At 45.3% G+C, this 27,611-nt stretch overlaps 2 protein-coding genes across 2 annotated transcripts; both read left to right on the forward strand.

Moving 5' to 3' along the window:
* Window positions 1-1,737: 1,737 nt before the first annotated feature.
* Window positions 1,738-7,984, forward strand: LOC103281579 (uncharacterized). The gene is made up of 2 exons (XM_062957309.1): window positions 1,738-1,991; window positions 4,150-7,984. The coding sequence occupies exons 1-2, from the start codon at window positions 1,748-1,750 to the stop codon at window positions 7,965-7,967; spliced, it is 4,062 nt and encodes a 1,353-aa protein (XP_062813379.1). The 5' UTR covers window positions 1,738-1,747; the 3' UTR covers window positions 7,968-7,984.
* A 4,523-nt stretch (window positions 7,985-12,507) lies between these two features.
* Window positions 12,508-26,673, forward strand: LOC100554135 (enkurin). Its single transcript, XM_003229396.4, has 6 exons — window positions 12,508-12,560; window positions 15,734-15,842; window positions 18,246-18,394; window positions 22,416-22,642; window positions 24,606-24,752; window positions 26,056-26,673. Exons 2-6 carry the CDS (start codon window positions 15,754-15,756, stop codon window positions 26,227-26,229), a joined length of 786 nt encoding a protein of 261 aa, XP_003229444.2. The 5' UTR covers window positions 12,508-12,560; window positions 15,734-15,753; the 3' UTR covers window positions 26,230-26,673.
* Window positions 26,674-27,611: the final 938 nt, after the last annotated feature.

Here is a 27,611-nt window from a genome sequence, read left to right on the forward strand (position 1 = left end):
CCAGACCGGACGTGGCTGAACGCTGGCGGGAGCGGGGGGTTTTGCCCCGGCTCTACCGCCCTGGCCTCGAACCCACTGTTTCCTGTTGGCAATCATGACTTCAGCCCGTAAACATTGATCAATGAGTGCCTCGAGGGTCTGGGGAGGATCCACCTTGGAGATTTCTTCCAGCATTTCAATGTTGAGACCCTCCCGGAATTGTCCCCTGAGGGCTACATCGTTCCAGCCGGTGTTGTGGGCCAGCACTCGGAACTCGGCTATATACTGAGACATAGGTCTGTCTCCTTGGAAAAGGCGACGGAGTTTGTGACCGGCTGCCTCCAAATTGTCCTCGATTCCCCAAGTCTCCTTGAGGTGGTCCAAGAAGCGTTGCGCTGATCTTAGGTGTGGAGAGGCTTGGTCGTACAGTGCCGTCGCCCAGCTGGCCGCTGGCCCGTCTAGAAGACTGTAAACCCATGCCACTTTGATGTCTTCTTGGGGAAACTCGGCAGCACGGGCCTCTAGATAAGCTTGACATTGGCGACGGAAGACATGAACCTTAGAAGCTTCTCCAGTAAACTTGGTTGGCAACGCCATGGCCGGAAGACGAATTCCGCGTTCCTTCAAACCCCTTATTTCTCCATCCTGTGCATTGAGCTTATCACGGATTCGGTCCACCTCCTCCTTGTCGATGGTGTAGGTAATCGGCTGGCCGCTCGGCCCAGGTACGACTCCGGTAGACATTCTGGCCGAGGTTAATTGGTGCTTAGGGTGGCGGAGTCAAACTGTCAAGACCCAGGCTGCAGAGCACCAATAACCATACACAGAGGCCAGAATCTATCTAATATCTTTATTGAAGGAATATATAAAGTTAATAAAAACAAGTGTAGAAAATAGTCCAGAATTAGACCTTTCAGGAAAGGTCAGAATTAGTCCAAGAAAGCAATGTCCAATAAGAAATATTAAGGTCCAAAGTTGTAATCCAATAACCGAAACACTCACTTTGCCAAGCAAAGTGAGGGGAGATGACAAGGTCCTTTAGTCCATGAAACTTGAGCGAGGCTAGGAAATAACTTGATACTTGAAACAAGGCTTGAACGTGGAACAAGGTAACTAGGAACAAGAACAAGGTCCGTGGAATAACTTGGTAAAATCCGTGGTACAAGGCAAGGATTGGTCCTGGGAAACAAGGCAAAGTCCGTAGGTAAACAAAGGCTGGGAAGCAAGGCGAAGGCTGGATAGCAAGGCAAGGCTTGAGCGAGAGCGAGGCTTGAATCGGAGCGCGCTGTCCAGACACGACCCGCTCCGTAGGCTGACGAATTGACTCCGCGAAGTTACTACGCGGGTAAAACACCTAAATAGAGTCTAGCTTTCCCGCCGAAGCAGTTCTCTGGGAATCAGAACCGAAAGCTAACTCTGAGACCAGATGTGAGACTCCCCAAAGATTCTCACGAGAAGCAGTCTTAATTGGCCACATTCTTAGCTGCAATCCTTGCACTCCTGCGCGAAGCTGAATCCAAACTTCTCTGTTGTTTACAAAACTCCCGGCGCAAGAATACGGGAGAAGTAGGCTCTGGGCTTGTTTGACATACTTCTGGGAGACAACTTTCTTGCAGGTGCAAGGTTCCCAGATCTGCCTGGGAAAGATCTGGCTGAGAGGAATCCAGTTCAGACTGGGAAGGTAAAAAACCCAAGTTTTCATCTTCATCAGGAATTACAATGTCCTGAGCAGGACTACAAGGCCCATGGGTCATCACACTAGCATTGCATGTTATTGCGGATAGGGGCAATATCAAACCTATCAAACCCATCACAAATCCCCTCTACCTGCAAATGTGTCCCTTCCCCTTTCATGCCTCTTCCTTATTTTCTTTTCGCAGGGAGAGCAACTGCAGGGACTGCAGGGACTGGAGCCATGGCGCACTTGGAGGACACCCTCGAAATGGCCGCCTTGGGCCGCCCCTTCCGGCTGGGGATGCTCTACGACTGCCGCAAGGACACCCTCATCCCAGGTGGGCACCCAGACTCTAAAGCTACCTTGGGTATACAAACCAAGGGGATCTTACATTTCACTCAGCATTCACACATATAAACACATTCATTCGTCACCATGCCAGCATTACCGTCTCTTCTTCCTTCTCCTGGAAAAGAGAGCCGAAGTAGACCAGACTGCATTCCCAGCAAATCTGCCATTGGGTTGTTGTGCGTTTTCCATGCTGTATGGCCATGTTCCAGAAGTATTCTCTCCTGACATTTCGCCCACATCTCTGTATGGCCATGTTCATATACCTCACAACCTCTAACATGGCCATACAGCCCGGAAAACACACAACAACCCTGTGATTCCAGTCATGAAAGCCTTCGACAACACAAATCTGCCATTCTGCGACTAGACCACCTTCCTTTTGGGCATATGGTCCCTTTGTAAGCCGCCCCAAGTCCCCTTGGGGAGATGGGGCGGGATATAAGAATAAATAATTTGATAAGACTTAACTTTATACTTGCAGAGTCTCAGCGCCTTCCAGTAGCTTACACCTGTTCAGTACTTTCAGTCTTCCAGTCTGCTTCCATAGTAGACACTTGAGCACATGCCCGGCCATTGTCAGTTTTTACTACTGTCTTTCCCCCAGTCTAGAGGATATTACAGACTTACCACAGTTCGCAGTATCTTGTCCTTGTAGACAGGTTTAATTGCATATAGACTTCACAACATCAAAAGGAAAGGGGGAGGGAAAATACACTGAACATGGTTCCTTATATACAATACAATTACACATAGTAATCATTGATTGGTTACCAACCAATTGACCCAACCCAAACTCAGGATTGCATCATTGACAATCAACTGGAGTAGGCCCAAACACATTCCCCAAATGATTCCCAATAGAAACCCATTAGCAGTGCATGACTCAATACATTGTAAACCCTAACAGAATTATTATTTTATTATGACACAGCAGACAAGATAGATATGCTGGATTCCGTATCACAAAATCACAAGTCGAACACTTCCCAAGTGTCTAGGACTGTGTGATGTATTGTATGATGATGCGTGCAGATCCCAGTCGGGTGGCCTTTTGCAGTTGGCAGATCATAATTTTGTCAATGTCTATTGTTTCCAAATGCTGGCTGAGATCTCTTGGCAGGGCACCCAGTATGCCCATCACCACCTGCACTGGTTTATTATTATTATTATTATTATTATTATTATTATTATTATTCCATCCCCTGTAGAAAATGGCGGGTGGACTAGACTCCTCCTGACTGCCACAATTTAGGAATAGTAAGATGTCTCTTATATAGCAATATTTCTGCTGATTTTGTTCCAAAAAGTTGTAAATGACTGACAAGTGTTTTCCCAGCTAAAACTTGCTAACCCCATCAGTTCCAGACAGATGTTGGCTTTTCTTCTGATGTAAGGAGCAAAGATCACTTCCCGAACGCAAAAGAGTTATTGTCTCCGATAATGTAAACATGTTGTTTTCCACCAAGAGTTAATCATTTGTCTCTGGTCATCAATGTCAGAAGTTCAGCAACTTTTAATTACAGTTCATCGGTTCACCACCTTTTTTGTAGTGAACCCATTTCTTAGGATGGCATCTTCAGGCTGTATAGACCCCCAACCATACACCTTTCATACAATTTCATTCAATCCACATATTGTATTTATCACACCGTCTGGGAACCTGCCTCAGATGAACACTTAGAACAGGTACCTAATAAACGCTCCGAGAGACATCCTTACAAAGAGAGTGGCAGCTTCTTCCAGAGCGGGCTGCTTCTGGATACGGGGCACACAGGTCCAGGCTCAGCGTTTTCTAGCTGTTTGGCTCATGGTCCCATCTAGTCTCCAGGGCAGCAGAAAACAAGCTTCCCCCCTCTTCCTTATGACATCCTTTCACATGTTTGTAGATGGCTATCACTTCTCCTCTCACCCTTCTCTTCTGCAGGCTAAGCAGGCCCAGCTCTTTAAGATGCTCCTCAGAGGGATTATTCATGGTCTCCAGACCTTTGATCATTTTGATCACCCTTCTCTGGAAACCTTCCAGCTTGTCAATATCGCTCACTCAACTCCCTCTTGGTTCTCCTCCTCTTCCCTTCCAGGTGACCACTCCCAACATTTCCCTGAATGTTCTCAATGTTGTCATGTCTCCTTCTTCTTCCACACAGGTTCCGCCCTTTGGGATGAAGATACAGTCGAGGAAGAAGTCAATGTCCAAGCGCTTTCCAACACTGAATCCAAGATCATTGCATCTGACTCCCTAGATGACAAGGCCTCTGCTCTCGATATCTCACCATCGCTTAAGGCCAGCATCCTTGGCGGCCTGATTGACATGAAAGGGTCGGCCAGGTGCCTCCTGGATACCAAGATGTCCAGGCAGCAGGCCAGAGTCACCCTGCACTACAAAACCACTATGAGGTCTGAGGAGCTGGATATGCATCACCTGGGAATCGAAACCATCTCTCACCCAGAGGTCTTTGACCATGGCATGGCCACACACGTTGTCGTTGCCATCATCTACGGAGCCCAGGCCTTCTTTGTCTTTGATAGAGAAGTTTCCACTCTCAATGCTGTCCAAGAGACAGAAGAAAGACTCAAGGCTATCATTAACAAGATTATATCTGTTGAAGAAGAAGCAGAGGAAAATATGGATGACAAGGAGAAATCCCAGGCTGAAAAGTTTAGGTGCACATTCTATGGGGATTTTTCTCTGGAGAGCAATCCAGTGGGTTTCGAGGATGCCATGGAAGTGTTTGCCACTCTTCCAAGGATGATGGGAGACGATGGAGAGAAAGCTGTGCCCATAAAGGTCTGTCTGTTCCCGTTGAGCAAGATGGATTCTAGGGCAGCTGAGATGGTGCAAGAGATCAGCCTAGGGCTGATTCTCGATGCCCAGAAAGTTATGGAAGATCTCAATGAAATTGACATGAGATGTAGTGACCTAGAGAAGAATCCTATTGCTGACACCTTCCCGGAGATCAAGAAGAAGATCCAGCATTTCCAGGACCTCTGCAAGCAGCACAGGCAGACTTTCCAGAAGAAAATGGCACGAATCCTGCCTTCTATTCGGGGAGGAAAAAAAGAAGAAGGAGCCTTGGCAAAAATCTTGACCTTAATGAACCAATCGCTCTTCAATATCCAAAGTCTCCACGAATTTCTAGACACAAAAGATGAAGAAATTCAAGTGGTAAAATCATTTCTTAACATCCTCAAAGGAATAGAAATCATCTCCTCCCAGATTAAACTAGAAGAAGTAGTGCTTAACCCCAAAATTGAGTATGTCGTCTCCTTTACATTCACTTCCTTACACAATGAAGAACCATTCTTATCCCATTTCCAACAATGCCTTCAGAAAAGATTTCTGCAGGTGGCAGATGATCCCACAAAAACCGGGCCTACACCAGAAAAAAATGAGGTCTGGTTTGATCATGAAGACATACTCCAGAATGCGTGGAATGCTGCCAGGTCCACTTCAGACTTTGCCCAAGTCAATAAACCAAATGAGAAAACCCGGTTCGTGGTGGCCTCTGCCCCGGACGAGGACAACCCCGGTGCTTCCGTCTACCTCTACAAAGATGGAGAGCTAATCAGCTGCAACTTTCAGCTGCCCAAAAAACCATTTCCTCTCCTTGTTGATGAAATCAAACATGACAGCATGAAGCTGGTGTTTCAGCCAGCTACCTATGGGAAGAATTCAATCTCCAGCTATCACGTAGAATACAGGCCCTCAGGAGAAGAAAAGTGGAAGGCCATGCAAACACAGGATAATCACTATACTACAATATTAAAAGATCTGCGTCCAAACACCGAATACGAGGTCCGTTACTATGCTCGGAGCAAGCCAGGCCTTAGCAAGGCCAGTGATATCAATAGACCCGTGAAGACCCTTCCCACCAGCCCTCCTGGGAAGCCCAGAGAAGTAACGATTAGGCCTTCCTCAATTTCTATTACCTGGGGAAGTCCCAATGTTATTGGAGCAGGAGCTGTTATCAAGGAGTACCAAGTGGAGTACAGGATTGAAGGTGAGGATGATGAAGGCGAACAAAAATGGGATGAAAGAAGAACAGGGAGAAAAACAGAATTCTGCCAGATTGATGGCCTGACACCTCAGTCACTCTACCGACTCCGGGTGTCTGCAGTGTGTGCCGATGGGGCTCAGAGTGTTCCCAGCGAAGAAGTGGAGGTTGCCACAACCCTGGAAGAAGAGGAGAAGGACAGAATAGCTTTTAAGTATTTCCAGAAGAGCTCACTGGCAGTAAAGGGGCAACCATCCATCTATGTTCTTCCCTTGGAGGTTACCTCCAATATCTCAACATCCCGTCGGATGTACCGCCTAGGAGAAGAAAACCTGACGGTCCCCAACAAAGTCATTATGATGGTTGGAGCTACAGGGTCAGGGAAGGCCACTCTCATCAACGGGATGGTCAACTACATCCTGGGTGTCAAATGGGAAGATGAATTTCGATTCAAACTCAGTCATGAAGAGACCCACAAAAGCCAAGCTGAAAGCCAAACCTCCAACATGAAGTTCTATGCGTTGAATTATCAGGAGGGATTTCGGATCCCTTATTCTCTCACAATCATTGACATCCCAGGATTTGGTGATACAGGAGTAATAGAGAACAACCTCTTGCTAACAAAAAAGATCAGGCACTTTTTGTCTACCTTGCCGGACACCGACCACCTGGATGCCATCTGCCTTGTGTTGCAGGCCTCTTTGTCTTGCTTAACACCTGCCCAGAGATACATGTTTGACTCTGTGCTCTCCAGTCTGGGGAAGGACATGGAGGACCACGTCCAAGTCCTGGTCACCTTTGCAGATGGACAGACCCCTCCTGCCCTGGAGGCCATTGAAGCAGCCCATGTGCCATGTGCCAAAGATGCCACCGGCACTCCCGTCCACTTCAAGTTCAATAACTCTGCACTCTTTGCCGACAATACGGTAAACAGTGGTGGCAGCTGTAACTTTGACGAGATGTTCTGGAAAATGGGCTGCATGAGCATGAAGGTTTTCTTTGACTCGTCGTACACATTACAACCTACAAGTTTGACTTTGATGAAGGAAGTCTTGCGAGAAAGAAAAGACCTGGAAGCTGCTGTGGAGAGTTTGCAGCCCCAGATCCAAGCTGCTCTCCTTATCCGAGAGGAAATGAGGACAACACAGGAAGCTCTGAACCAGCAGAAGGACAAAATGGCAGCCAACAAACAATACGAGTACGAAGTGGAAGAAACCGTGCCGGTGAAAGAAGACATCGCTAGTAGTTGGCATTATGCCATCAACTGCAAGAAGTGCCATTTCACCTGCCACTATCCTTGCACGAGCAACAGTGAGGATGAGAAGCGGCACTGCCCCGCCATCAACCCCATCACAGGGAAGTGCAAGGTTTGCCCCGGGCAGTGCCGGCGGGACGCCCACGCCATCCAGAAGTACCAGTTCCAGTACAAAGTGGTCAAGGAGAAAAAGACCAACGAGGAGCTGAAGCGCAAATACGAGGAGGCCTGCCAGGAAGAGCGAGCCACAGAGAAAGAGCTACACCACCTCATACAGAAGTACGAAAAGATGAGAACGGGCCTGGAAGTCCTCATCCAAAAGTCATCCAACAGCCTCCAGCGCCTGCAGGAAATCGCCCTCAGGTCCAACCCGCTGTCCGCCCCAGAGTACGTTGACCTGCTCCTCATGTCTGAACAGCAGGAGCTGAGGCCGGGCCATCAGGAGCGGATCGAGTCCCTGAAGAGAGCGAGGGATGTGGCTGAGCTGATGCAGAAGTTGACCCATAAGGAGCCCCTCCTGCCCGGCGAGGGGGATCTCTACGGCAAGATGGAGCTCAAAAAGCAACCCCCACCCAAGACAAAGCCCAAGCCCCAGCTCAAGACCCAGCCCAAGACCCAGCCCAAGACCCAGCCCAAGACCCAGCCCCAGCCCCAGCCCCAGCCCAAGCCAGAGAGGAGGAACAGCCTTGCCGCCATCGCCAGCTGGTTTAAGTAGACGGAAGCACAACCCCACCCCCACCCCCCCCACCCCCATGCTAGCACCCGCTTTTGCATATAACCGCAGTTAGTCTTTTCATCAGCTCCTTAAAGGAGTGGTCCTGCTTACGTGGAAAGGATCCCAGGTCGGGACGAAGCCCAGCTGGGCAGCTGGATGGACGGCTGGATGAATATCAGTGCAATGCAGTCCAGAACCAGCCGTGCAGCAAGAAGACAGAACGGCAGGTGCGGAATCATGTTCCGACGATGCAGTCATAGGCCTTTCTTTTCTCTGTCTTATGAATGAGAGTTTAGTGAGTTTTATGGGGCTTTTTGGTATACATATGATGAAGGTATACGAGAGTTGAATGAAAAGTAATGCCTCCCCCTTCATAACTCCTCAACAGATGGCAGTCCTGGTCTGCGGCAGGTCCTGGCTTGTTCAGTAGACTCTCCTCTACACTTCCATTTGGCGGGAAGCCTTAGCCTTGAACGGTTGTGTTGTTAAAGTGCAAAGTATGAAACCCTGTGCAGATGGTCGGTCAATGCGACTTAAGCAACGTGCAGTCACTGAATTCTTGACAGAAGAAGGTGTCACCCCAAAGGAGAAAGGCGTCACCTTCATTCTCGTAACACGAGAGGAGTTCTTGGCAAATTTCAAGTCTGTGCGCTTTCATTTCAGGCGTCAGCATCCTGGGTATCCATCGTGCACGGATCTTCCGAAAGCCAAGTAAAGCAATAATGTGACCCACATGTTCTTGTGAAATGCCGATGATGCTTGAGATTTCTCTCTGAGTGATACAACAGTCACCCTGAATCAATCTGTCGACCTTTTGCTTGTGAAACTCGGTGGTTGCTGTCACAGGATGTCCAACTCTTTGTCACGCAAGTTAGATGTTCCCACCTCAACATCTTTAAACTTACTCACCCAATGACACATAGGACTCACATCAACACAATCACCATAAAGAGTTTGCATTCTCTGATGGATCTCCTTTGGGGTGACACCTTCTGCTGTCAAGAATTCAGTGACTGCACGTTGCTTAAGTCACATTGACCGACCGTCTGCACAGGGTTCCATCCTTCGCACTTTAACAACACAACTGTTCAATGCTAAGGCTTCCCCTTCTGCACAGGGTTCCATACTTCGCACTTTAACAACACAACCGTTCAATGCTAAGGCTTCCCCTTCTGCACAGGGTTCCATACTTCGCACTTTAACAACACAACCGTTCAATGCTAAGGCTTCCCCTTCTGCACAGGGTTCCATACTTCGCACTTTAACAACACAACCGTTCAATGCTAAGGCTTCCCCTTCTGCACAGGGTTCCATACTTCGCACTTTAACAACACAACCGTTCAATGCTAAGGCTTCCCCTTCTGCACAGGGTTCCATACTTCGCACTTTAACAACACAACCGTTCAATGCTAAGGCTTCCCCTTCTGCACAGGGTTCCATACTTCGCACTTTAACAACACAACCGTGCAATGCTAAGGCTTCCCCTTCTGCACAGGGTTCCATACTTCGCACTTTAACAACACAACCGTTCAATGCTAAGGCTTCCCCCTCTGCACAGGGTTCTATACTTCGCACTTTAACAACACAACCGTTCAATGCTAAGGCTTCCCGCCAAATGGAAGTGTAGAGGAGAGTCTACTGAACAAGCCAGTACCTGCCGCAGACCAGGACTGCCATCTGTTGAGGAGTTACGAAGGTGGAAGCATTACTTTTCATTCAACCCTCGTATACTGGAAAAATATAATACTTGTACTGGGAAACATATATTGAATGTAATCATATTAGAAATAGGAATAAGAAATATATATATATATATATATATATATATATATATATATATATATAAAATCGCAGGAGTATGTATGCATATAACCCTTGAAGAATACATCGTCTCCCTATAGCAGATACTAAAGTTCACCTAAGAGGCCTCAAAACATACAGAGACATCTGGCAAGTGTCAAAAGACCAGATAGCCCATATCAGGACATTTAAGATAAATGAAGGCCTTGTGGGTCATCAATGGGGCTTTAGACAGCCTGCCTCCAGGAGAGATGAGAGGGGAGCACTAATGGAAATTCCTTAGATAAATCCTATTGAAAGGTCAGAGGTCTTGAAGTTAGTTAAACACGTGCTTTTAAAACAGCGCAAAAGTGGGATTTTTGACACAAGTTAATGATGGATAATGCCTATATGATGCATGCATATGATTGTAAAAGGGTATGGAAACCCCAGCGATCTTTTGTTCGATACCCTGTTTCCTGGGCATCTACCAGCAGGGCTTATTCTCTTTTGGCCAATTGAGAATAAACCACCCTTTTCCAGCCTCTGAACTCTCTTCATCTCTTTGCCTCAAGCCTTTGTCTGCCATTTCACATATATATCTCTATATATCTCAATATATACAATATAAGTATCATTATACTATAAATAAAGCCAGTAACTTTCCAATACATGACTTATATCACATATGCAGCCACTAAAACTAACTTCCCCAACTTTCTCCCCTTACAAAACAATAGTCATAATTTCATGTTTTCTGTTTGTCCATTTATAAAAATAAAGTTGGATCTTGCTATATTCTGAATTTCAATATCTCTTGTGTCACGGTTTGCATTCATATCATTCTTTTGTTTTCTGTACTGTGGTAGAAATAACCTTGACATATTACACATTCCCAGCTTAGGTTTTCAATGTCCTTTTTCATCTTTGACCGTTTGTGGGGAGTCGGGGACCATCAACTGCCAGGCCTAGGTAGATAATGTTGTATTAGAAAAAAATGCATTGTCTATACCTCCAGTATGTGAAAAAAATACAGTTCTAATGGACATGTGGTCACAGCAGCAGAGTAGCCAAGCGCAAGGGCAGAGGTCTTCCCTGTGTCTGGTTCTGCCACTCAGCTTTTGTACGATGCTATTTCTAGCACCCACGTTTTGCTTGATGGTCAAGCAGTGCTTCTTGTAGGTCGGGCATAGTCCAGAATGACTCCTGGGTATTTTGCTGTGCTACAATGTTCCAATGTAATGCTGGGCTATTGATGATGATGATGATGATGATGATGATGATGATGATGATGATGATAATAATAATAATAATAATAATAATAATAATAATTTGTTCTGATGGAGCAAACCATCAGGACAAATGCAATTAAGGCCAAGATCAAAAAATCAGCTGATGACCCAAAATGCAGACTGTGCAAGGAAGCTGACAAGACCATTGATCATATCCTCAGCTGCTGTAAGAAAATCGCACAGACAGACTACAAACAGAGGCACAACCATGTGGCCCAAATGATTCATTGGAACTTATGCCTCAAGTCCCACCTCCCAGCAGAAAAGAACTGGTGGGATCACAAACCTGCAAAAGTATTGGAGAATGAGCACGCAAAGATACTGTGGGACTTCCGAATCCAGACTGACAAAGTTCTGGAACACAACACACCAGACATCACAGTTGTGGAAAGGAAAAAGGTTTGGATCATTGATGTCGCCATCCCAGGTGACAGTCGCATTGACGAAAAACAACAGGAAAAACTCAGCCGCTCTCAGGACCTCAAGATTGAACTTCAAAGACTCTGGCAGAAACCAGTGCAGGTGGTCCCGGTGGTGATGGGCACACTGGGTGCTGTGCCAAAAGATCTCAGCCGGCATTTGGAAACAATAAACATTGACAAAATCACGATCTGTCAATTGCAAAAAGCCACCTGACTGGGATCTGTGCGCATCATCCGAAAATACATCACACAGTCCTAAACACTTGGGAATAATAATAATAATTATAATTTTATTTTTATATCCCGCCCCATCTCCTCAAGGGGACTTGGGGCGGCTTATATGGGGCCAGGGCCAGGCAACCAACAATATAAAACTCAACAGGAGAAAACAAATCAGAAACAGATAAAATCACATATACCAATAAACAATAAACATACTTTGGTAAAAACCTGGGTTGGCTCCTAAAAGAGGAGTGGGCCAGAAAAGTGCAAATAGTGTCCGATGCAAGTTGGAAGAGAGGTAGGTACCCGGGACTATTATCCCGTTAAAGTGCTGGAGGAGGCGAACCTAGAGACCATGTACGGCTAAGGAGCAAAAATACTATAAAATAAAATAGAGAACAGGGCGATCCCAAACTAAGGAAACCAGTCGCCCAAAGCCTGTTGGAAGAGCCACGTTTTCAGGCTCTTCCGGAAAATAAGGAGGGTAGGGGTAGGGGAAGTGTTCGACTTGTGATCCTGTGATACAAAATCCAGTATGTATATCTTGTTGGCTGTGTCATACTGTGTCTTTGTGTCAATAACAACAACAACAACAACAACAACAACAATTTGTTACCCGCCCCTCCTCACGGTTCTAGGTATAGATATTATGTATTGGGTTGAAAGGAGAAAGGCTTGAAGGCAGGCCATCTCTCCAGCCGGGCTGCCCATGAATGGGGACGGGAGTGGTTGGGTCACCTGTCCATCAGGGGCCAGAACCCAGGGGGAGGGGTCTCTCCCCCTCCCCTCCCCTCCCCTCCCCTCCCCTTTGGAATCCCAACTGCCATTTTGCCTCTGGGACCGGCTCACTTGGGCTTCTCCTCCGCAGCACTTGCTTGGTTGGTTGGTTGGTTGGTTGTTGGAGGAGGAATTTGGGGGGTGGCAGAAGGAAACATGGGGGTCGCATATGTGCCACCCCCTCCCCAATTCTAGGGCTAATCAGGGCACCTTTCCCTGCCCAAAAATGGAGCCCAATGAACACATTATCTATTTGCGAGGCAGGCTCAGATCCTAGGGAAAGGGCCACAACGCCCAAAATTGGGCAGTTGCTAGGGAGGTGGCACTTGGGTGGACTACAAGTCCCAGAATCCCCCAGCGCTGATGGAAGAATTAGACCCAACAAGGCTGGCTCTATACTGCCATATAACCCAACGTAGATGGGGCCTCAGGCTGGATCTACGCTGCCCTACATCCCAGGATCTGATCCCAATTTATCTGCTTTGGATTATACGAGTCTGCACTGCCAGATAATCTGGGATCAGATCCTGGGATGTAGGGCCGTGTAGATCCAGCCGAGAAGCCATTGCCATACTAAATCCAGATTATCTGATCTGAACTGGATTATATAGCAGTGTGGACTCATGTAATCCAGTTCAAAGCAAATAATGTGGATTATCTGCTTAGATCATCTGGATTATATGTCAGTGCAGAAGGGGCCTAAAAATCAAACCCCTGGATTAATAGAGACCCCTTGTTTGATGGAAATGCTCTCCTTTTCCACAACAAACATTCCACTGTTTTGGGTTATGGGCAAGGGCCTATTGGTCTGAACACTGGCCTGAGACCTGCTCATGGCCGCAGGTCACACTCTCTCAGCCCCAAGAGAAGGCAAAAGCAATACCTCCCCCCGCCCCCCAAAAAAACAAACCTTGCCAAGAAAAACCCATGACAGGGTTCAGTTACTGATAACTGTGTCCATTTTAATTGAACTTTTTTTTTTTACTGTTGTCTTATGATGTTGTTTTTATTATGTTTGTTATGTTCATGCTGCTGTAGGATGTTTTGGCTCTTGACTGATTTTTGCACACATGTTGCCCTGAGTCCTCTTGAGGAGATGGAGTGGGATATAAATAAAGGATTATTGTAGGACACAGCAAACAAGATAGATATGCTGGATTTCGTTTCACAAAATCACAAGCTGAACACTTCCCAAGTGTCTAGGACTGTGTGATGTATTATTATTATTATTATTATTATTATTATTATTATTATTATTATTATTATTATTATTATTGTATGACATAGCAAACAAGACAGATATGCTGGATTTCGTTTCACAAAATCACAAGCTGAACACTTCCCAAGTGTCTAGGACTGTGTGATATATTATTATTGTTATTATGATTATTATTATTATTATTATTATTATTATTGTATGACATAGCAAACAAGACAGATATGCTGGATTTCGTATCACAAAATCACAAGCTGAACACTTTCCAAGTGTCTAGGACTGTGTGATGTATTATTATTGTTATTATTATTATTATTATTATTATTATTATTGTATGACATAGCAAACAAGACAGATATGCTGGATTTCGTTTCACAAAATCACAAGCTGAACACTTCCCAAGTGTCTAGGACTGTGTGATATATTATTATTGTTATTATGATTATTATTATTATTATTATTATTGTATGACATAGCAAACAAGACAGATATGCTGGATTTCGTATCACAAAATCACAAGCTGAACACTTTCCAAGTGTCTAGGACTGTGTGATGTATTATTATTGTTATTATTATTATTATTATTATTATTATTATTATTATTATTATTATTATTATTGTATGACATAGCAAACAAGACAGATATGCTGGATTTCGTTTCACAAAATCACAAGCTGAACACTTCCCAAGTGTCTAGGACTGTGTGATGTATTATTATTATTATTATTATTATTACTATTATTATTATTATTATTATTATTATTATTATTATTATTATTATTATTGTATGACATAGCAAACAAGACAGATATGCTGGATTTCGTATCACAAAATCACAAGTCGAGCACTTCCCAAGTGTCTAGGACTGTGTGATGTATTTTTGGATGATGCGCGCAGATCCCAGTAGGGTGGCCTTTTGCAGTTGGCAGATCGTAATTTCGTCAATGTCTATTGTTTCCAAATGCCGGCTGAGATCTTTTGGCACGGCACCCAGTGTGCCCATCACCACCGGGACCACCTGCACTGGTTTCTGCCAGAGGCTTTGAAGTTCAATCTTGAGGTCCTGAGAGCGGCTGAGTTTTTCCTGTTGTTTTTCGTCAGTGCGACTGTCACCTGGGATGGCGACATCAATGATCCAAACCTTTTTCTTTTCCACAATTGTGATGTCTGGTGTGTTGTGTTCCAGAACTTTGTCAGTCTGGATTCGGAAGTCCCACAGTATCTTTGCGTGTTCATTTTCCAATACTTTTGCAGGTTTGTGATCCCACCAGTTCTTTGCTGCTGGGAGGTGGTCCTTGAGGCATAAGTTCCAATGAATCATTTGGGCCACATGGTTGTGCCTCTGTTTGTAGTCTGTCTGTGCGATTTTCTTACAGCAGCTGAGGATATGATCAATGGTCTTGTCAGCTTCCTTGCACAGTCTGCATTTTGGGTCATCAGCTGATTTTTCGATCTTGGCCTGAATTGCATTTGTCCTGATGTCTTGCTGCAAGGATCAGGCCTTCTGTCTCCTTCTTCAGGGTCCCATTCGTGAGCCAGAGCCAGGTCTTCTTATCGGATTTCCCTTCAATTTTGTCAAGGAACTTTCCACGCAGTGTTTTGTTTTGCCAGCTGTCAGCTCTAGTTTTAGTGCGGTTTTCTTCTACTGGTTTTTTGTCTGCTGTGCTTTGAGGAGTTTCTGATTTTTGACTTCAATCAAAGCAGGTTCTTCACTTTGCTTTACATCTTCTGCCAGGGCATGTTCTTCTTCTTTGACTGCTTGTTTTACTTGTAAGAGTCCTCTGCCCCCTGATCTTCTAGGCAGATATAGCCGGTCAACATCACTGCGAGGGTGCAGTGAATGATGAATGGTCATGAGGTTTCTTGTTTTTCTGTCCAAATTTTCCAATTCCGCCTGTTTCCAATTTATTATTTGTATTATTATCATTATTATTATTATTATTATTATTATTATTTATGCCTCCACTTCAATTGAGAATCCAAGCCACTTGAAAAGTAACTTCCCCAGGGTTCGATCCCCCTTTGATGTGCGCCTCACCTTGTGCACCTTGAACTCAGGTCTCTGCTGGACTCTGGAGATGGCTTCACTATACATGGAAGAGAACATTTACAACCTGCTGCCTGTCCCGGAAGAGAAAAGGCCTGCCGTCAAAGCCAAGCCACGCAGGTATTTTGGGTGGGGCCGGGGGAGCGCAAAGGGGGTGGCGGGGGGGAATGGAGGTCTTTCCTCCCTCTGGAACATCCATTCCCATCAAGCACCATGATCCGAATCTCTGCAACAGAAAAACACTCAGGTGTGCTCACCTGTTTCAATGAAGGTGTGCTACTCACCTGTCCCAATGCACATCCTGGGGTTTCCCTCTACCAGCTGTTAGGAATTGTGGGAGTTGGAGTCCAAAACACCCAGGGCCGTAGCCAGAAAAAAAATTCGGGAGGGGTTTTGAAAATTTCGGGGGGGGGGGGGATTGAACCCCTAGCACATACCCCTCCCCGCTACAAACCTGTCAATATCTGCTTGAGATAGTGCCTGGAGGGACTCTTAATGTTTTGCATCTCATAGACTTAGCATGGGGATTTGGTTAACCAGTTAAAATTCATGAGTAAACCAGGTTTTTTTTATAACTTGAAAAATTTCGGGGGGGAGGGTTTGAACCCCTAACCCCCCCCCCCCTGCTACAGGCCTGAAAACAAAATTTGTGCATGCCTGTACTAGTGTTGGGGACTGGCCTGGAGGGGAAGTAAAGGAGAGAATTCCAAGAGAGCAATAAAACAAGCCTTTTATTGTTACCACAGCTAATGATAAGGCAAACAGCCGTACATACCCGAAAGGGCTGTATCATAGAAATGGCTGCCGTAAAAGCATGTCGCAGCAAACAAAGAATATATACCTTTGGCTTATCTAAAATTGACCAATGGCTGAGGGTCTTCCTCACCTTCCACACCCACTTGGCATAAGAGATACCTGTGACCTCACTTGTTGATTTCAACCTAACTTTTGGTCTTGGAACTTTCTGGAGAAAGGCACCAGCTCACAGGAAGGCAGGGAGGGAGGGAGGGGCATATGCAGAGGCAAAGCCACAGAGGCAACACTTTACTATCTTCTGGCTTATGGTCCCTTCACTAGAATGATTGTCCACCAGGAGACATAGGATTCATCGACACTATCGAATTAATACAGTTTGGCACGACTTTAACTGCCCTGGTCCAATGCTGTGGAATCCTGGGAGTTGTAGTATGCCTTCTCTGCAAAAGAGTGCTGGTGGTGCCTAGCATTGTGACATGGCAGAGGAAGGGGTGGCAATCTGCATTAATTTGACAGTGTAGAATTAAACTGCTGTCATTTTGCCACAAGGGGGCAGAACACTGCCATTTTTGATGCCTTTTAGGCTTTTAAAACTGGGTTGCTGTGAGTTTTCTGGGCTGACTGGCCATGTTCCAGAAGCATTCTCTCCTGACGTTTCACTCACATCTCCGGCAGGCATCCTCAGAGGTTGTGAGGTCTGTTGAAAACCAGACAAGTGGGGTTTATACATCTGCGGAATGATGTCCAAGGTGGGAGGAAGATCCACAAGACACAGGTGGACAATTTCAACAGAAAGGAGGAAACCGTGAAAATGAACAAAATCTGGCTACCGGGATTAAAAAAACTCTAAAATCAGGACAATAAATAAAGAACAACACTCAGAAAACAGGGGAATTCCAGATAGAAAACAATCAGGGCCAGCTAAAGCCTCCCAACAAAGGATTCCCCCAGGCAGGAAGCAGCCAGGCTGTGGCGCAGGCTGGTGAGCAGCCTGCTGCAATAAATCACTCTGACCATGAGGTCATGAGTTCGAGGCCGGCCTGTGGCGGGGTGAGCACCCATCAATTAAAAAAAAATATCCCCTGCTCGTTGCTGACCTAGCAACCCGAAAGATAGTTGCATCTATCAAGTAGGAAATAAGGTACCACTTATAAAAATGGGGAGGCAAGTTTAACTAATTTACAACGTTGGAATGAGGAAGTGCCGTCAGAGTGGATGATGAAGCAGCTGCTCCCCCCTGTGGCCAGAACCGAACATCCCCTCAGGAGAAGGTTAAATTGCCTCTGCGTCTGTCTCTGTCTCGGTTCTATGTGTATATGGGCATTGAATGTTTGCTCTATGTGTGTATAATGTGATTCCCCCTGAGTCCCCTTCAGGGTGAGAAATAAGGGCAGAATATAAATACTGTAAATAAATAAATTTGAAGCTGCAAGGCAATTCAATGCTAGCCAAGAGGGCCAATTGCAACATTCACACTCACCTCCAACAAACAAGAGTTCTTTCTTTCTCCCACCCTGGACCTTCTACAGATATATAAACCCTACTGGCCTAGTTTCCAACATATCTCACAACCTCTGAGGATGCCTGCCATAGATGTGGGTGAAACGTCAGGAGAGAATGCTTCTGGAACATGGCCATACAGCCCGGAAAAGTCACAGCAACCCTATGGGCAGACTAGTTGCATGTGGCAAAACTCCTAAGCAAAACTGCAGATGGTGTTCTGTGGTCTTTCTGTCCACAATGGTTCCCTTTCTGATTGAATTACAGGTATGTCTCCATATTCAAACCGTCCATCAAACGCGAAATAGAGGAGCGGAAGACGGACCCCTGCAGAACGATGGGGATCCCCAAGCTCCAGGTCCCCACCCCAAAGGACTTCCTCCGGAAACACTCCAAGACACCCATGCTCCCAAAGCGTGAGTCCTTGGCCTTGTGGCCCCGTATCACGTCAGGCAGGATCTATGTGACCACCTGCAGGCCTTCAGGTGTGGCTGGACTGCCTCTCCCATCATCCTTCCGATTGGGGTCGCAGTCCAACAGAATCAGGAGGAACTGTCTTCCTATCTGCTGGACAACCGCACTGTCGCCAGGGGGTCTTGCACACTGTCCCACCACAAAGGCATGGTGCTACTTCATGTTGTGGTAATCTCTGAGCAGTTAGACTCAATTTAACCCTCTCTGGGGGAGATTCCACCAAAATCAGCAGAGTAGCAAAAGCAAAGCTTTCAAATGCAGCAGTTACTTACACGGGGTGAGCAAAGAGAAGCCTTTGACCATTTAGGATTGCAATGGACTGCAGAGTCTCAATAAAAGTTCAAAAACATTTATTCAGGTAAAAAGAACTCCATTGTAGATAGAAAGGCTTGGGAGCTGTCTAGTCTACTCTAGACTGGTTTCTAAGGAAAAATAAGAAAGGAAAAATAACAAACATCTAAATAGTTACATCTTGCCAGGAGGGATGGCGAGACATGTTGTTAGCTAGAAGAACAAAGGGAGAAGAAGGAACCAAAATGGTTCCAACCTCATGGTCCAGTTTATTGGGGCCATAAAACATTCTGACCAATGAGAAGTTAGTGTCCCTGAAGATTCACATTTCTACTAACTTCAAAGTAAGGGATGTGACGTAAACAGGATAGAGTGAAACACAGTAAAGCCTGTCTAGGCATGCTTTGGAAACAGGGAAAGGATTCCCTCAATCTAACTCTATCATCTATCTAACTACATCTAGACTTGAGTAGTCCAGGATGATTCCCAACACTTCAAACTTCTAGAGTTACAAGCTATGGGATGCTGGGATTTACAGTCTCCGTGCGGTATTTGGAATCCATTGCCAGGGAACGATAGCATCTTCCCAAAGTGCAAATCCCAGGAATTTCGTAGCATGGGATGTAGCAGTTAAAGGGGACTCCTAGGGCGACAGAGCCACCCAGAACGAAGTAATGGTGAACACTGGGAGGAACTGGGAAAACCAAAGTGGACATTCAGAAAAATAGAATGGTTGTCGAAGGCTTTCATGGCTGGGATCACAGGGTTGTTGTGTGTTTTCCGGGCAGTATGTTCCAGATGTGGGCGAAATGTCAGGAGAGAATACTTCTGGAACATGGCCATAAGGAAAACACACAACAACCCAATAAAATGGTTATAAATCACATTTTTTGAGTACTAGATGGCCTCCTTGGGGGTCTTCTTTGTCTTGGGATAGATGCGTGACTTACAGTTTTCCAGTCATGTCTTCCCTGAAATGCTTCAGACCGGACAAAATAAGTGCCACAGAGACAAGCAAAACCATAGCAGAGTTCGCTCAAAGCAACTAGTTCAGTTAATCAGTCGTATCAGCAGAGTATATCTGCAACGTCTGGCCTTCTTTGCACACTGTTTAGAAAACTCATGGATTCAGTTTTCATCCAAAATATCAGACGGCTTTAATCTTGACACTTTGCACTATTTGCAGCTGTACACAGATCAGGATCCCCTGATCCACAATCAAACAAATCACAACAAGGTTCACACAGCAAGGGAAACATATGCCAGAAATGCAGGCAAGAGAGAGCTTGAGCATTTCCTCTCTTCTTTTATAACCACCTGCTGTCTTGTCATCAGTAAAGGACAAATGAATGATGCAACCCCTTGTCATAATCCTTTTTAAAAAAATGTTTTTATTAAGTGTTTCTGTACATAGAAAGAGTGAGAACAATGGTGGGTATAGGAAAGACATAATGAGGAAAAAAGGAGAAAGTGAAAGAAGAAGAAATTTTTTTAGGAGAGGCAAAAAAAGTAAAAAAAGAATATATACAGTAGAGTCTCGCTTATCCAACGTAAACGGGCCGGCAGAATGTTGGATAAGCGAATATGTTGGATAATAAGGAGGGATTAAGGAAAAGCCTATTAAACATCAAATTAGGTTATGATTTTACAAATTAAGCATCAAAGCATCATGTTATACAACAAATTTGACAGAAAAAGTAGTTCAATACACAGTAATACTATGTAGTAATTATTGTATTTACGAATTTAGCTCCAAAATATCACGATGTATTGAAAACATTGACTACAAAAATGTGTTGGATAATCCAGAACCTTGGATAAGTGAGTGTTAGATAAGTGAGACTCTACTGTATATATATATTTAAAAGTACAGTAGAGTCTCACTTATCCAACATAAACGGGCCGGCAGAACGTTGGATAAGCGAATATGTTGGATAATAAGGAGAGATTAAGGAGAAGCCTATTAAACATCAAATTAGATTATGATTTTACAAATTAAGCACCAAAACATCATGTTATACAACAAATTTGACAGAAAAAGTAGTTCAATACACAGTAATACTATGTAGCAATTACTATATTTACAAATTTAGCACCAAAATATCACGATATATTGAAAACATTGACTACAAAAATGTGTTGGATAATCCAGAACGTTGGATAAGCGAGTGTTGGATAAGTGAGACTCTACTGTATTTGCCTTCCAATTCATTCCTTTCAGGAATGTTTCATATCCATCTTATATAGTTCCCGCCTTCTATCTTTTATGTTTATAAGTATTATCTTACTGACTTCTCATATTGATTCTATAATTAATGGTGTTCGTTGTTTCTCTAGAAAGTCCTTAACTCTTGTCCAGTCTGTTATTTTATGTCCTAATTTTTTTTCTTTCTGTCAGAATGTCCATTTGCATAATCTCAAGTATTTGAGTTAGGAAGTTAGGAAAAGTATGGAAGAAATCCTCCAGGTCAATATTAAAATGAAACCAGAATACTTCCTCTTGAGTATCACTGACATCAAATTAGACAAAAACCAGGAGAAATTTTTCTTTTATGTAACCACAGCCGCTAGAACTATCATAGCCAAAAAATGGAGACAAAGAGAAATACCAGACATAGATGAATGGACTACTAAAGTCATAATCCTCATGTGATCATAACTCATCCATTTCTGCCGGCCCCGTAGGTATTTCATCATTCACCACTTAGGACATTCCACAGGTGTGTTATCACATGTCCATCAGAACTGTATTTTGCATATAGGCTGGGCTGTGGCGCAGCTGGCTAGTAACCAGCTGCAATAAATCACTACTGACCAAGAGGTCATGAGTTCGAAGCCCGGGTTGAGTTAAGCCCCCGATCATTAAATAGCCCGGCTTGCTGTTGACCTATGCTGTGGCGCAGGCTGGAGAGCAAGCCAGCTGCAACCAGCTGCAATGAATCACTCTGACCAGGAGATCATGAGTTCGAGGCCCGCTCGGAGCCTATGTTTGTCTTGTCTTTGTTCTATGTTAAAAGGCATTGAATGTTTGCCTATATGTGTAATGTGATCCACCCTGAGTCCCCTTCGGGGTGAGAAGGGCGGAATATAAATGCTGTAAATAAATAAATATGCAGCCCCGAAAGACAGTTGCATCTGTCAAGTAGGGAAATTTAGGTACGCTTTATGTGGGAGGCTAATTTAACTAATTTACAACGTCATAAAAACTGCCAGCAAAACACGAGGAAAGGAATGAGGAAGTACAGCCACTAGTGGACAGTGAAGCAACAGCTCCCCCTGTGGCCGGAATCATGAAGCTGGAAAAAAATGTTAAATGCCTCTGTGTCTGTCTATATATGTTGTTTATCTGTTGGCATTGAATGTTTGCCATATATGTGTTCATTGTAATCCGCCCTGAGTCCCCTTCGGGGTGAGAAAGAAGGGCGGAATATAAATACTGTAAATGAATAGACTCAGTGCTGGAGCCTTTCTATCAAACATTCTTCCCATGATACCAAGATTTTGGCTGGCTATAAAGGATCCCAAGTACTTTAGAAACATTAAATAGAGTATCAGTGGGTGGGTAAACTACAGGGTTGGACAGTTGTGGGTCTCCTCTGTTTGGGGCTAGGAAGTGGGTCTGGATCTTTGTGTTCTAACGGCTGCCGTTGTGTGTCTTTCCAACGGAGGCAGGCCAGAGGGCGTCCGGGAGCAAGAGACCTGTGGAGGCCCAGGTGCCGAAGTGCACGGAGCCCCCCGTGATGGGCATCCAGAGCAGCAAGAACTTCATCTCCGCCAACGTCGCCGAGGCCATCATGGCCGTGGCCAAGAAGCCCCTCCGCGCCTGCGTTGACGTGCGCAAGGGGGACAAGTTCCTCATCGAAAACTCTGGCCTCGTCATAAAGTATCGCAACAAGAAGGTGAGAGGCAGAAGGGAAAGAGAGGCTGAAAGAAGGGGAAAAGGCAGGCCCGGGCTGTGGCGCAGGCTGGTGAGCAGCCAGCTGCAGCCAGCTGCAACAAATCACTCTGACCAAGAGGTCATGAGTTTGAGGCCAGCTCGGAGCCTGCGTTTGTCTCTGTCTTTGTTCTATGTCAAGGCATTGAATGTTTGCCTTATTTGTGTAATGTGATCCGCCCTGAGTCCCCTTCAGGGTGAGAAAGAAGGGCGGGATATAAATACAGTAGAGTCTCACTTATCCAAGCTAAACGGGCCAGCAGAAGCTTGGATAAGCGAATATCTTGGATAATAAGGAGGGATTAAGGAAAAGCCTATTAAACATCAAAATAGGTTATGATTTTACAAATTAAGCACCAAAACATCATGTTATACAACAAATTTGACAGAAAAAGTAGTTCATTACACATTAACGCTATGTAGTAATTACTGTATTTACGAATTTAGCACCAAAATATCACAATATATTGAAAACATTGACTATAAAAATGGCTTGGATAATCCAGAAGCTTGGATAAGCGAGGCTTGGATAAGTGAGACTCTACTGTACTGTAAATAAACAAATAAATAAATAAAGAGAGGGCCCGGATCAACGGATCAACGGCAGCCCCTGACGCATATAATCGCTAAACCACAAAACCCAGCGTGTCCGCCAAGCCTTTGGGGCTGGACCCGTTTCATCCCTAAAGTGGTTTAACATGCTTTACCATGTTTAAATGGCTTGTATTCTTTTAAATGTTTAATTTCTTGAAAGCATCTAAATGTTCCTCGAGGCCCCATGATACAGAGTAAGGTATGAATGTTTTAAATCACAAGCCATGAAATCAAAACCAGAACCGCACTGCTTTTTCCCACCACTAAGAACTGGAATAACATGCAATACTGTATTACTTCAGTTCTAGGACATGCTTTGCCCCCCATATAAACACCCTAGAAATGGGGGTGTCGCTTATGTATTTTTGTGGGTGGTTTTGATGGCACTGAAATTAGGGTGGGTTTTGCAACCTTACAGTTGGAGCAATTTGGTACGTTATATCTTGTCAAGTCCTCCTCGGTCCGTGGTTCTCAACCTGGGGTCCCCAAATGTTTTTGGCCTTCTGCAACTCCCAGAAATCCTAATAGCTGGTTAACTGACTGGGAATTCTGGGAATTGTAGGCCAAAAACATCTGGGGACCCCAGGTTAAGAACCACGGACCTAGGTGCTCTCCATCAATTGCATTCCTAAAAGTGATAGTATTAAACAGTCAAATTTATTATATGTTTTCTTTAAGGATTGTATGGTGTTATAATCTGAAGGTGAAAAAAAGATGTAACACATATTTTTGAATTTTCCGGTTGAGCATGCTTTATATGGAATTCCAAAATTCGAAATACTCCAAAAACCCAACTTTGTCCACCTGGGTGGCTGAAAGAGTGCCATCTTTGCTTTTGGGTGGTTTTGTGAACAAAATTATGTAAAAGATTGTATATCAATTACTGTCAAGCTACACCAGGCATGGGAAAACCTTCAGCCCTCCAGGTGTTTTGGACTGCAACTCCCACAATTCCTAGCAGTCTAACAGTCCAAAACACCTGGAGGGCAGGAGTTTTTCCCATGTATAAGGTGCATATGGATCATAAATAAATATTATATATTTATAAATATATTTCGGAACCCAAAACACCTTTGCCCCCCCCCCCCCAAGCATTTTGGAGAAGGAAAATGGGATTTACAATCCCGCTGTTAATCCCAGCTGGAGAAGACTTATTTAATTCAAGTGGGGCTTCCTTCAGAGTTGACTCTGTAGCCAACACTTGGTCCAACAGTACTGGGAGAAACCAACCGCCTCGAGTCTGTAAACTGCCTTGAGTCCCTTCGGGTGAGAAAGGTGGAATAGAAATGATGTAAATAAAAACCCAGCTATGGCTGCCTTGTGCCTTTCTGTAGGATTTTGGTGCCATTCCGTGGTACATTAAGAAGTGGAAGAAGGAGGCGCAGGTGGCCCAGGAGGAGAGCGAGGCCTACGTGAAGGAGACCCTGAGGAAACACGGCTTGACCAAGCTCTCCAAGGAGGAGCGGCAGAGCGTCCTGGAGGTACGTGCCTTCACCCCGCACAGGGGCATCAGGAAGGTTAAAGGAGGTCCCCCAATGGTAAAGGGCCACATATCCTATGTCACTGCAGTAGCAGTTTCTCCACAGAGTGGACTCTGGATGTTCTGGAGATGTTCCAGTGGCTTCCATCCCCATGTGGTGATGGCCCTGAATCTGTGGTGGGCTTCCACTTGAACTTCCGTAGAACGATCCAAGGTGCTGCATCGTGGGGAGCATTGAAAGATCTCAGTCTGGTGTCAAAAATTCAGAGTATTATCAAGCGAAGCTCAAAACGTGAGGCCTTGGCTTGGATTGCGGTGGCATCCATTCAACCAGAAGCTCCCCATCTTTGTCCAAAACTGGAACTGCTACATCATGCTGGCTCTGCAAACATGTCAACCCTCTCCAGATGCTATTTGCCCCCATTGCCTTCTTCTGAGGGCACTGAAAGAAGAGTACACACTTGCCATAGGTTCACTCAACTAAGTTCCTTTGGCTGAACAGGGGTTAGAACCCTGGTTTTGGTCAAGCATTCGGCTGGAAAGAGTAGAAACAGGGCTTTACCTGCAGGACACAGGCACATCAGGTGGTCTATGGTGGACCTTTGCTCGACCCCTTCTGGAAGCTCTGTTGTGGGACCCAAGAGAAGCCCAGTGCAGAACATGGAACTATATGCCTTGCGTCCCTAATGGGGTGTCTTCCATGCACATTGCACCCCATTGGTATCCATCACAGGGCCAGTGTGTTGCAAGGAGAATGTCGCTCCATTGATGGATGTCTCCACTACGCTGTGGTGATGCAAGACTTTGGCAGGATCTACACTGCCCTATATCCCAGGATCTGATCCCAGATTATTTGCTTTAAACTGGATTATATGAGTCTACACTGCCAGATAATGTGGGATAAACAGATAATCAGGGATCAGTTTCTGGGATATAGGGCAGTGTGGAATGGGCCTTTGTCTGTGCCCCCTCAGTGGAGGCATCCTCAGTTGTGCTCCGTAACCTGTGGGTTGAACCAAGGCCTGAAATGTGCCCACCGCACATGGACAGAGGCACTTCAGACGCAACTCTGCTTCTGGGGATCGTGACCTGGATGCAGATGTTGTGCATCAGGCCAAAATGCTCAACCTCTTCCGTAGGAGAACTTGAACCTGACCAGGATGCTGTGAATCCTTATCCCTGTTTTGGTTCTTTCCTCTCTTGCTGGAGGGACCAGGGAGGGGAGAGAAGCCGTTCTTGTGCATAATGCTCCTATGTGCTACAGAGAAACCCATTAAGCTCTGCTTCTGATTGAATCCCCGCAGGGCCTCAAGACGAACTGGGAAGAGGTCCATAAGCAGTTCCAGGCCCTCTCCGTGGTGATTGATTCGATTTCGAAGAAACTTCGCAAAGAGAAACTGGAGTTGCAGATGAAGCAGCTGGAAGAGGACATCAAGGTCCTGGAGAAACACAAAGTCATCTATATCAAGAACGAATAGGGCCTGCGGTCCAAGGTGCCAGCCACGACCCAGCCAGTCAGGCCCTTCCCGGCCTCATGGGTGCCAATGGAAGAGTTGCTTGCGCTCCTCTTGCATTGACCTCAGGGAGACTTGGAAGGTGCATGACCTGGAGGGATTGAGGCGGCTCATTTACTTATTTGTTTTCCATAGCAGGGGTGGGAAGCCTGTGGCCCTGCAGATAATGTTGGACCGCAACTCCCATCAGCCCCAACCAATGTGAGCAGTGGTTCAGGTTGATGGGAGGTGTCGTTCAACAATATCTGGAGGGCCCCAATCTCTCTTCCTCTTATTTTTTCAATAGTAGGGTAGTTTGAAGTTTGTTGAAGTAGGTTGAAGACTTTGATATGTTCCCAAAGTTATTTTTCCAAACATGTGTGTGGTTTTATCTCTAAATAAATGTTGACTGTGCTTAGTTTTACCATTTCCGGGTGTCTTGTGCAAGATTCCATTTTCACAGTATTCTACTGACTTGGGGTGGAGGGAACAAGTTGGAATCTGACTCCTGAAAGGAGGCCTCCCTGGTCCTAAAATGGCTTGGAAAGACAAAAACCTTCACAGAATTGGCTCCCAAGATCCCAATGAAGGATATTTGGGGGAGGGGGAAGGCATTTGAGACCAAAAGTAAATAAATAAATTCAAACAAACTCTTAAAAATTGGGAAGGTGTCTCGTGGAGGTCAAATATGGCCTCTCTCACCTGGATTGGATCATAAGACCCATGGGACAAGAGCCCTCATCTCTCTCTCAATCTTCAACCCATCCATCATTTTATTTATATCCTGCTTTTCCCTTCCATGCCTTCCCATCCTCATGTCTCCCAAGTAGGATGAAAGAATGTGTCAATGGTCACTTTCCAAATGTTGAATAAGAAGATCCATAGAATCATAGAATCCTAGCGTTGGAAGAGACCTCATGGGCCATCCAGTCCAACCCCATTCTGCCAAGAAGAAGGAAATTGCATTCAAAGCACCCCTGACAGATGGCCATCCAGCCTCTGCTTAAAAGCCTCCAGAGAAGGAGCCTCCACCACAGTCCGGGGAAGAGAGTTCCACTGTCGATCAGCCCTTCTCACTGTGAGGAAGTTCTTCCTGATGTTCAGGCGGAATCTCCTTCCTTTCCTGTAGTTTGAAGCCATTGCTCCATTGTGTCCTAGTCTGCAGGGCAGCAGAAAACAAGCTTGTTCCCTCCTCCCTTTGACTTCCCCTCACGTATTTGTACATGGCTATCATGTCTCCTCTCAGCCTTCTCTTCTGCAGGCTAAACAGGCCCAGTTCTTTAAGCCGCTCCTCATAGGGCTTGTTCTCCAGACCCTTAATCATTTTAGTCGTCCTCCTCTGGACGCTTTCCAGCTTGTCAACATCT

Source organism: Anolis carolinensis, chromosome 6 (genome assembly GCF_035594765.1).
Source record: "Anolis carolinensis isolate JA03-04 chromosome 6, rAnoCar3.1.pri, whole genome shotgun sequence".
In the NCBI taxonomy this organism is placed as follows: domain Eukaryota; kingdom Metazoa; phylum Chordata; class Lepidosauria; order Squamata; family Dactyloidae; genus Anolis; species Anolis carolinensis.